The sequence below is a fragment of the Myotis myotis genome, unplaced genomic scaffold (assembly GCF_014108235.1).
Source record: "Myotis myotis isolate mMyoMyo1 unplaced genomic scaffold, mMyoMyo1.p scaffold_m19_p_3, whole genome shotgun sequence".
NCBI classification, from domain to species: domain Eukaryota; kingdom Metazoa; phylum Chordata; class Mammalia; order Chiroptera; family Vespertilionidae; genus Myotis; species Myotis myotis.
In genome coordinates this window covers 123,554,593-123,566,249 of record NW_023416335.1, presented here as the reverse complement: position 1 = coordinate 123,566,249, position 11,657 = coordinate 123,554,593, and the positions used below count along the sequence as shown (strand labels likewise).

Genomic DNA, 11,657 nt, shown 5'->3' with positions numbered 1-11,657 from the left:
TAAAATTTTAAAAATAAATTCTGATTAGTTATGGAACATTATATATTTTCTCAATTAATGGATAGTAAGAGATAATCACCTATCACTTGTGGTTGTCGTAATATTTTGACATTAAAAGGGAGTCCTTGTTATAGAAGTAGCTTGACACAGTGAAATTCCAATTCTTCAGCATTAAAGAAGATAAATGATACAAGTCAGTATTAAATATATATTCTTAAACAAAAATTATGTTTAAGCTCTAAATGGCTAAATTTCTCATTTCATAAATCAAGAAAGAAAAAACTGTTGCAGAATATAATCTCAGATGTTTTAATAGAGAGATCTTATTCACTGTTTACAGGATTCTCTGATGAAAGTGGACTAGTCACTAGCCAGATGACCCAAATGACACCAAAAACCCAGGGCAGCTCAGAGGCCACTAAAAGTTGACAGTCTTGGCTGGCTTCACCTCATCCACTTCAGAAGACAGCCAGCGGTAAGTGCGATGACGCCGCAGCACCTCGATGGCCTTCAGTTCCAGGGGTGTGGCCTGAATACCAAGGTCTTCCAAGCCAGGCAAGTGAGGCAATGTCATGTCAGTGATGTGAACCTTTGAACAAACAAAGAACCACAGAGAACATTGAACGCTGTCCGAGAACGCCACATGCTATCCAGCAAGCACTCAACCCTCCAGCTGAGACCCATTACTGATACTTCACTGTTTTCAAAGGATATGTGGCAGTGCTTGGTTCCAGCACTCTCTAAAAGTTGACCACAGGCAAAGGGTTTAAGGAAAAAAGGGCAAGTTCACCAAATAGCAGCTCAAAGGTCCCTAGCACTACCCATGGGCATAGAACATGGGCTCTAGGAGAGTCATTCTAGAGATTTAAACAGAAATAAATCTAAAGTGAGAGGCATAGGTCGTCAAATTTGCCAGGGGTGGCTTTATAGGTTTTAAGTAAAATATAGGATTTAAAGCCTGTGTGTCCATGCTCTGAGCACAGGCTTTCTGCCTCAGTTTTAACTGTTGAATTACAGAAATAACTAGCATTTGTCCTTGCTCATTAAGAGATAATCCATTAACTTTTGTGCTCCAGCTATACTTAACCTGGTTGACTAATGCTCAGATCTAAAACTCCAAACCGATCTTGTTTGTAGAGGAGAATGAAATATAAGACTTAAAAAGATTCTTCATTCTCCCACCCGACAAAGTCTGCAATTCTTTTACCAGTGCTGTAAAGCAACCTCCAAAAATCTAAAACCCATTCAGCCTACTGTACTAACACTTTTTCACTTACAAATGTGAGAGGCACATTAGTGCAAGATACAATGAAGTATTCTGACAATTAGTACTCTTGCCCAATCTTTCATGAATATACAGGACACCTTGAAATGGTCTTAGCTTTCCACCCTATCAGATGGGAAGATAACGCTGTCCATTCACATCTGTTCCCCAAGGACTATTTTTTCATCCTCTCAACATTCCAGCTTTCGGGTAACATTCAGAGGAAAATCTGGCTGTTTCTTATTGATAAAAGGTCAACAGGTGTTCAAAGGTAGAGGTGGTATATTATTTTTATTTTATTTTGTGTCCTCCCTAGAAACTTTTATAGACAGTGGGTGACTGATCAATGAGTCAGACTAGAACGGGAGACGGCAGGCTGGGAAGAGCCAGAGCTTTGGAGTCCAATACTGCAGAGGGACCAGAGAGACAACAGGAGACTGCTCAAGGCAATAAGAAAGAAGACGATAGCCACTTGGATTAAAGTGGGCAGAGGAGAGACAATTATTTCCTTTACCTTTCTATAAGTTGAAAAATTTAAATACTATTATAATATTTTCATAACAAGCTGAATAAAAAGGTAGAAAGGGGAGAAGTTTTAAGATCTGGCGCATATTTGAGGGTTGCCAGAATCATACCTGCTGATGGTCTAGAGCTGTGCTCTTTGATACGATAGCCACTAACCAAATTTAAGTTTAAATTAACTAAAATTAACTAAAATTCAAAGCCTATTTCTAGAGTCACACTGGCCACATGTCAAGTGTTCAATAGTGACATGTTGTTAGCGGTTACATCTTAGACACTGTAGATCAGTGGTTCTCAACCTTCTGGCCCTTTAAATACAGTTCCTCATGTTGTGACCCAACCATAAAATTATTTTCGTTGCTACTTCATAACTGTAATGTTGCTACTGTTATGAATTGTAATGTAAATATCTGATATGCAGGATGGTCTTAGGCGACCCCTGTGATAGGGTCGTTCGACCGCCAAAGGGGTCTCGACCCACAGGTTGAGAACCGCTGCTGTAGATCATAAAATATTCCCAGCCAGCACTGCAGAAGTTCTATGGGAGAGCACTGATTTAGATCTAGACTGGATGGGAAAGGAAGAAATCCTACATCTTTAACTTGACAAACAGAGCTAATAGTGATACTGTTAATTGTGATGACAGAGGCAGGTTTGCAATTCTATTTATGGACATATTCTATTTCAGATGACTGTAGTATTATCTAAATTGTTAAGAGCCTACAGTTGGGTTGGGGGGCAATTCAGGGCTAGAGATAAAACTGCAGTTATGAGTTACAGACAGCAGCTGGAGCATGGGACTAGGTGAGGGTCATTTAAAGAATAAGCAAAGATGGCAAAAGGCTGAGAAGAGAGCCCTTGGGTCCCCCAACATTTAGAGATCAGGAAGAAAATGACCCAGGAAGGCAGACCGAAAAGCATGGCCCAATGAGAGGAGGAAATGCAAGAGAATGTAGAACTGGCCAGAAAAGAGATGGAAATCCAGGGTTGCAAGGAGAGAGCACCTCATCAGCAAGACGTCAGAAAACTCACTATGGATTTGGCAGAATGGAGATCACAGGCAACCTTGAAAAAAACAATTTTAGGGGCAAAATGTGAATAAAAGCCCGAGTGAAGTGGGTTAAAGAAGGAATGAAGTAAGAAACTGTCAATAGCAGGTACAGACAGCCCTTCTGAGGAGTTTTGGTGCAATGGCACAAACAAGGTGAGAAGGGAGGGTTTTGTTTTTAAAAAAGAGTGGAGCTCTTATGGCCTGTTTGTATGCTAAGGGAAATGAACCAACAGAGAAAGAAAAATTAGTAGCATCAGAGAAAAAGTAGTGGAGGAACCACACCTGGAGCAAGCTGAGAGTGGGGGAGTCTGAGTGCACAAGTAGAGGGCTGACCTTTCCAGGAGGGTAAAAGATAGACAAGAGCATGAAAATAACCCAAGCAAACAAAAATCACTTCTAACTGCCAGTCTCTATAATAGGGTTCCTCTTCAGATCATATAAATCTTTCACCTTTTCCTAACTTACCCATCTATGCAGCTCTCTGCCCAGCATCTATCCAGGCAGATGTTCAACACACTTATACTCACCCGCTCCACTTTATCCCTCGTTGTCCAGGGCTCAAATGGACTGATTTCAAAGAGTCGTGCTATCCATCTAGACAAAGGAATAGATATAGCACATGGGGTAAGGGTTTCTATGCCCAATATTCAAGCTAGGTTATAAGAACCACAGGAAGAGAGACAACTGTAGAGGCGTTTTTCTTTAAAGAAAACCGCCCAGCCAGCATGACTCAGTGGTTGAGCGCCAACCTATGAACCAGAAAGTTCTTGGTTCGATTCCTGGTCAGGGTACATGCCTGATTTGTGGGCTCGATCCCTAGTGTGGGGTGTACAGCAGGCAGTGGATCAATGATTCTCTCTCATTACTGATGTTTCTATTTCTCCCTCTCCCTTCATTTCTGAAATCAATAAAAAATTAAAAGAAAGAAAAGAACCAACATCCTGGCACAACTCTCTGTGAGATTACCTTTTCTTTCAAGTTAACCCAGCCTGACCGCTATAACTGCTGACACTGCTTATTCTCTACCAAAGTGACAACTAATCTTTAAAAGTAAAATAAAGCTACCACCACCAACAAAACAAACAAAATGATCCAACATTCAGAAGTCTGAAACTCAATCGAATTTAAGACTCAGACATTCAAATATGCTTCCATTAAGGATGTAGGGCAAGCTGAGTAGGGTGCAAATATTAACAATGCCTACTGTGTGCCAAGCATTGTTCTAGGTGCTAGAGATAGAGATGTGAACAAATAGCAATGCTCCACCTTCATTTTTTTTTTAATTATTTCATTTTTTAAATTTACTTTTAGAGAGAGAGCAAGGGAGAGGAGGAGAGAGAAAAACATCAATGTGAGAGGATAACACTTATTGGCTACCTCCTGCCACACCCCAATTGAGGATCGAACCTGCAACCAGGCGAATAGGGAAGTTGTGGCCCTGCCCCCTGTCACGCTGATCCCGGTGCCGGGAGGCCTCGCAGCTCCACTGATCCTGGTGCTGGGAGGCCTCGTTGCTCCGCTGATCCCGGTGCTGGGAGGCATATTACCCTTTTACTATATAAGATAGAGGCCTGGTGCATGGGTGGGGGCCGGCTGGTTTGCCCTGAAGGGTGTCCTGGATCATGGTGGGGGTACCCACTGGAGTGCCTGGCCAGCCTGGGTGAGGGGCTGATGGCTGTTCGCAGCTGGTCACACACCCTTCAGGGTGGGGGTCCCCACTGGGGTGCCTGGCCAGTCTGAGTGAGGGGCTGAGGGCTGTTTTCAGGCTGGCGGGTGACTGAAGCTCCCAACCTGTCCTTTTTTTCTTTTTTTTTTTTTTATTCTGGGCCAGCTTTAGCTCTGAGGCTTGACTCCAGCTCTTAGGCCTCAGCTGCTGAAAGGTATCTGGTTTGTTTGTGTTCTATAATTGTAACACTGTTGCGGTCCTGCTCACTGCAGCTGAGATCCCGGCTGGCTGAAAGCAGGGATCTGCATTTGTTCTATAATTGAAAGAATGTTGCAGTCCTGCTGGCTGAAGCCCGGCTAGCTGAAAGCAGGTTTCTGGGGTTTTGTTTAGCTTCTATATTTGTAACAATGTTTCTTAAACTGCAAGCTCAGAGGCCGGCAAGGCAGGCGGGGAATGTTAGTTTCCTCCGTCACTGAAGCAAGCAAGCCTCCTGTTCGCTTCAAGCTGCCTGGCTGCCGGCCGCCATCTTGGTTGGCAGTTATTTTGCATATCATCCTGATTAGCCAATGGGAAGGGTAGCGGAGGTATGCTAATTACCATGTTTCTCTATTATTAGATAGGATGAGGAGGAAGTAGAGACAGCCTAAAAACAGAACACTCCATAGATATTATCATCATACTACATTCTAATTGACTACTGTTCTGATACCTCTATAACAGGGCTTACTGTAACATCTCGAGTGCCTAGTGCATTGCCTATGATACAGCAGGCATTTGAAGAACAAACAAATGAAGGAGTGAACTGCCATGCTGGTTTATAAAGAAAACCTTGCAAACTGGATGTGAAAGTGTGTGACATAATTCTGAGCTTCTAAACCTACAAATGGAAGAAGTGAACTAAGAAGCAAGGAAATAAGACAAGGCAACCATAGGCCAAGTCTGAAACAACCTAGCTCCTTTCCCCAATTGCAGGACCAGAATGGTTTAATAAAGAGGAGTCCCTTTGCCACTCTGAGTAAGTGATATGAAACAGAGAAACCTGATCTCTGCTTTATCCAACCTGCCAAGATACTTCTCCATATTAAAATTCAGTGATTTTTAATTGGAGAATTTGAAGAACTGCAGATTTAACCCCTCAACACATCTTTTTTCTCATCCACACTAATCTGCATTTACCTTTCTTAGATGTCTCTGGTTCTTTCCTAGACTAACATCAAGATATTAGGACAACATTCTAGTTAGAGATTCCGAGACTTCACTGTAAGGAACATACTCCCTATAACCCCAAGTGAGAGAGCATGATGAACAAATGTATCTAGTTAGCTCTATTGTAGAAGGCACAAAAAGAAGTGCTTTACTTACTGATAGGCAAAACGTGGCAAAGGGTATGGTAGGAAGGGTCTGTGACTCATAGCAAAGACATACTGCACCAGGTCAAAAAGGAGGTATCGATTGGGCCTACAAAAAAAAAATTCAGTTATTCAAATTATTTGCACCTAAAAATTCACCTTTTTAATTTAACAATATAACATCTGTCTTATGAAAAAGGAACACATATGCACTGTAGTAAATACAGATTATATTAGCACAGAGGAAAATCATCATAATCCCACCAAAGACAATGTTAATATGTTTAAAATATATCCTTCTCATCCCCTTACATATACATTTTTGTTTTTATAAATATAAGATTACAGTTCATCTTATTCTGTTATGTCTTTTCATTTAACATTAAATCACAACCATCTGTCAATGTCATTAAATATTCTAGTGCATGTTTAATGCTTACACATCATACTGCAAAAATAGTAATTATAACTATTTTACCAATTCCCATTTTTGGATGTTTAAACTATTTAAATATTTTTCTTTTATAAAATAATGCTTTAATAAACATTCTTATAGGAAATATTTGTACTTATCCATAATTATGTGTTTACTGGAGGCCCAGTGCATGAAATTCGTGTACTCGGTGGCGGGGGAAGGTCCCTCAGCCGGGCCTGCACCCTCTTGCAGTCTAGGAGCCCGGGGAGCAGGCCTAAGCCATCAGTCAGTCATCCTTAGCGCTGTTGTGGAGGCGGAAGAGGCTCCCACGACTGCTGCTGCACTCGCCAGCCTTGAGCTCGGTTTCTGGCTGAGCAGCGCTCCCCCATGGGAGCGCACTGACCACCAGGGGATAGCACCTGCATTGAGCATCTGCCCCTGGTGGTCAGTGAAGGTCATAGTGACTAGTTGTTCTGCCATTTGGTCAATTTGCATATTAGCTTTTTATTATATAGGATAATACATTTTAGAAGTAGAACTAGCTAAAAAGTATACTTCGGGATTTTAAGGCTTTTATTGAATACTAGAGGCCCAGTGCACAAAAATTTGTGCATTTGCGGGGGGGCCCTCAGCCTGCCCTGTGCCCTCTCGCAGTCTGGGACCCCTCGGGGGATGACCACCTGCTGGCTTAGGCCCAGTCCCTGGGGGATTGGGCCTAAGCTGGCAATCAGACATCCCTCTGGCAGCCCGGGAGCCCTCAGGGGATGTCTACTTGCCAGTGGGGAGCCGGCCTAAGCTGCAGTCGGACATCCTTAGCACTGCTGAGGAGGCGAGAGAGGCTCCCACCACTACTGCTGTACTGGCAGCCATTAGCCTGGCTTGTGGCTGGGCAGAGCTCCTGCTGTGGGAGTGCAGTGACCACCAGGGGGCAGCTCCTGCATTGAGTGTCTGGCCCATGGTGGTCAGTGCGTGTCATAGTGAACATTCTGCTGTTAGGGTCAATTTGCATATTACCCTTTTATTATATGGGATAGAGGCCTGGTTCACGTTTGGGGGCCAGCTGGTTTGCCCTGAAGGGTGTCCCGGATCAGGGTGGGGGTCTCGCTGGGGTGCCTGGCCAGCCTGGGTGAGGGGCTGATGGCTGTTTGCAGCTGGTCACACCCTCTTCAGGGTGGGGGTCCCCACTGGGGTGCCTGGCCAGCCTGGCTGAGGGGCTGATGGCTGTTTGCAGGCTAGTCAAGCGTCCCCCCCCACCCCCCGCCCAGTGGGGACCCTCACCCCATGGAGGTTTGGCCAGCCTGGGTGAGGGGCTGAGGGCCGTTTTCAGGCTGGCAAAGCCCCTCCAGCGACGGAAGCTCCCAGCCTCTCCTTTTTTTCTTTTTTATTCTGGGATTTATTTACCTTCTATAATTGTAACTTTGTAGCCTTGAGAGGAGCTCAGAGTCAGCCAGGGCGGGTGGGAGGGAAGCCTCCTGCTTGCTCCAGCTCCGTGGCCACGGCCGGCTGAAAGCAGGTATCCAGGGTTTATTTACCTTCTATAATTGAAACTTTGTTGCTGTGAGTGGAGCTCAGAGCCGGCCGTGGCAGGCGGGAAGCTTGGATTCCTCCATCCTTGGGGCAACCAAGCCTCCTGCACGCTCCAGCTCCGTGGCTGCCAGCCGCCATCTTGGTTGGGTTAATTTGCATATAGTTGCTCTGACTGGCTGGTGGGTGTGGATTAAGGTGTATCAAAGGTACGGTCAATTTGCATGTTTGACTTTTATTGGTGTAGATATCCAAACTGCCTTCCGAAAAGGTTATATCAATTTACATAAAATGCTAGTAATCCCATTACCAAAAATGAATTTAGTCATAAAAAATGAACAAAATTTTGTCAATCTGCCAGGTAAAAAAAGGTACCTCAAAGTTTCAATTAACATTATTTTAATACTAAAGATTAATTTTTTTCTTTATATATTTTTGGTCATTTACACTTCCTTTTTTCCTCCTGGGATCCCTGTCTATAAGAATGATTTGTTAAGAGTTCTTTATATTTTAATAATAGAGTTGGAAATATCTTTTATTGTTTATTCTTTACATTTTAATGGTTACGTGTTTTGTGGCATATAAAAGTCTAAACATTTCACTTAAAACTACTGATTTCTTTTATTTTATGGTTTGGCTTTATATTTAGAAAATTCCTCTCCAATCATCAGTGACATAACTTTCCATATATCTTTACTAATACTTCTATCAATAAGTTGTTATTTTTAAATCCATAACATCAGTTCTTTCAGCAATATATTTTTGTATTATTATAAAGATATAACACCATTTACTGAATTATCTAACCTTCCCCCAGATTTTTAAATGTTGTCTTTATCACATACCATATTCTTACATATACTTGAGACTTTTTCTGGACTTTATATTCCATTCTCCTGATTTGAATAGTTTTGAACCAGTATAACCTCACTTTAATAATTATTGTTGCTTATAATACATTTTAATATCTCTTCAGCTACTTTTCTAATCCCTTTTGCATCACAAAGCCTGAGATAACTGAGCAAAATGAAAGGAATTTAGTGAGAACCTCATCATTCTGATATTTTCACCCAAAAAATAAAAAAAAAGAAAATGTCAGCTAGGGGAGAAAGCCCTTAAATAGCGCTCTTCCAATCTAAAAGGATGTGAAGATCACTGCAGGGCATATAATATATGCTGTGCCAAAGAACAACCTGTAATCTTTATGATGCCAAGCAATACTGGACTCATGGGCAAACTAATACGTAGCATCCTTCCTTTTCAGCTCTTCTAAAGCACTTTGTGTTCCATTAACAGTGACTTGAAGACTGGTTTAAATGCCCCTGCTCACAGACAAAGGTACACTGAAACCTGTGTCCTTGCCAGCTTAGATTTCATGGTCATTCCTTTGCAAATATCCTCAGCAAAACCTTGTCTCCAGCCTCCTCTCCACTATACTGGTGTAGCAAAACCCGTACTCTGGTTAACCCAAATATTCACCTTCTCAGTGCCTAAACCACCAGCAAGACAGAGATGTAGAGAAAGTACAACTGGGTGAATGGGCTTCACCTTTGGTTTCTGATCACTACCTTCAAATGGAAGACTCAGTTCTGCTTTGCAATCGTACTATTCTCTCCTAGGAGTGCCCTTTTCCTGTTCTCCTTAGGGCAGTGATGGCGAACCTATGACATGTGTGTTAGAGGTGACACATGAACTCATTTTTTTTATTTTTCTTTGTTAAATGGCATTTAAATATATAAACTAAATATCAAAACTATAAATCTTTGTTTTACTATGGTTGCAAATATCAAAAAATTTCTATATGTGACACGGCACCAGAGTTAAGTTAGGGTTTTTCAAAATGCTGACACACCGAGCTCAAAAGGTTCACCATCACTGTCCTAGGGAGTACTTCCATCTCTTCTGTGTCCTCAGACTTTCCAGACACCTCTCTGATCCACCCCATCCTTTCAGTGACGATCTCTTCACTTGTCTTTTTATCATTTTCTTAACAGTGTTTCTGAAATACAAAAGTTTTTAATTTTGATCAAGTCTAATTTATCCATTTTTTCTTTTATGGAGTATGCTTTTGTCATATCTAAAAAAAATCTTTGCCTAACCCAAGGTCTAAAAGATTTTTACTTATATTTCAAAAATTTTAATACTTACATTTAGGTCTCGGATATATTTTGACTTAACTTTTTTCATGTATGGTGTGAAGTAAGGGTCAATGTTCATCTTTTTGCATTTGTATATACCAGTACCATTTGTTAAAAAGACTATCTTTTCCCCTTTGAATTATTATGGCACCTTTGTCAAAAAGCAACCATCCATAAGGTTTACTTCTGGACTATCAAGTCTGCTTCATTGACCTATATGTCTATTTTTATGCCAGTACCACACTTGATAATTGCAACTTTATAGTAAGTTTTGAAATTAAGAAGCTTAACTGCTATAACCTTATAATTCTTTGACAAAATGGCTTCAGCTACTGTGCTTCTTTTGCATTTCCATGTAGACTTAGAATCAATTTGTCAATATCTGCAACAACAGAAAAAGCCTGCTGGAATTTTGATAAGATTAAGTTGAAAATATAGATCAGTTTTGGGGAAATTGCCATTTTAACAATATTGATTCTTCCAATCCATGAACATGAGATGCCTTTCCATTTATTTAGGTCTTCCCTAATTTCCCTTAGCAATGTTTTATAATTTTCAGTGTATAGGTCTCTACTTCTCTTGTTAAATTTACACCTAAGTATTTTATTCTTTTTTATGCTACTTTGAATAAAATTATTTTCTTAATTTTATTTTAGATTGTTCATATGCTAACATAGAAAACTGATTTTTTACGTGCTGATCTTATACCTTATGGTCTGCTGAACTTATCAGTTCTCACAGGTGTGTGTGTGTGTGTGTCCATAGGTAGTTATTAAATGAATAAGCAGAATGGGCCAATATCATATAATTAGTAACTATGAAAAAAGTAGAAGCAAAATTCAGGTCTTCTGCTTATGCCTTAACCTCAAAGTGTCAAGGAAACAAGCAAAGTTTTCCCCTGGAACTGAAGAGGCAAAAGAGAAATATAGATGCATTTTTATAATTTCACAAGGAAAAATGCCTGCACCGCCAAGTCTAGCATTACTTGACCCATCACTGTGCCAAACAAGTATGACTTACCAGAGCCTAGCAAAGAGACTCAAGGGGCAGGGCAAAGCCACAGAAAATGGCTAACTTATCCCAGAGCCATCCCCACTGAGCAGTAGGCAAGCAAAGTTTGTAAAAATCATTTCTGTTCATCTGTTCCTTAGTATCCTGGTCTAAGTACCTAACTAAAGCCTGATGTGTTTGAATCTTGTGTTTTACAAAACCTGTGCTAAACACATTTTTTTGTAAGTGATTTTTCTAGTCTAGGTCATATACCTGCATACTAATGTACCAAACTGGGAATTTGAAGAGAGACATACATCTTGCAGCAGCTGGTTGACATGGAAACACACTATAGTCTTTCCATGCACCAAAAGAGCATTTTTAACTAAATTAAACTTGTAATAATAGTGAAACATAAAAATGTATGAATTCATAATCCTGGAAATAAATACTATGCATCTGATTGAGAGAGAAAAGTGTCTTTTTTGTAGAATCAAATATTTCTTAGGAATGAGGCTATCCCTTCAATGTTGAATCAGATCCCCACATGTCACAAAACATCAGGTACCACTAGTTTTCTTCACAGAATGATGGGATTCTGAGCCAATTATTAGATGGATCTGGTACTTCTGAACTTGACAGATTAAGTCTTAGTTTTTTAGACTTAGTCAATTCAGTATAAAGGTTCTAAACCTAGCTATGTCATAATTTAACAATTTCAGGAAAGTCAGTTTAACT

General features: G+C 40.8%; 1 protein-coding gene across 3 annotated transcripts in view; it reads right to left on the bottom strand.

Moving 5' to 3' along the window:
• Positions 1 to 285: 285 nt before the first annotated feature.
• NDUFA9 (NADH:ubiquinone oxidoreductase subunit A9) overlaps positions 286 to 11,657 on the bottom strand; it is a 41,117-nt gene continuing 29,745 nt past the window's right edge. For all 3 annotated transcript variants that reach the window (XM_036298566.1, XM_036298564.1, XM_036298567.1), the window contains 3 exons: positions 5,866 to 5,961; positions 3,365 to 3,431; positions 286 to 589 (listed from right to left, as the gene is read on the bottom strand). In XM_036298566.1, coding sequence (XP_036154459.1) covers positions 419 to 589; positions 3,365 to 3,431; positions 5,866 to 5,961 — 334 coding nt within the window. In that variant the 3' untranslated portion in view covers positions 286 to 418. The remainder of the gene's footprint in view (positions 590 to 3,364; positions 3,432 to 5,865; positions 5,962 to 11,657) is intronic.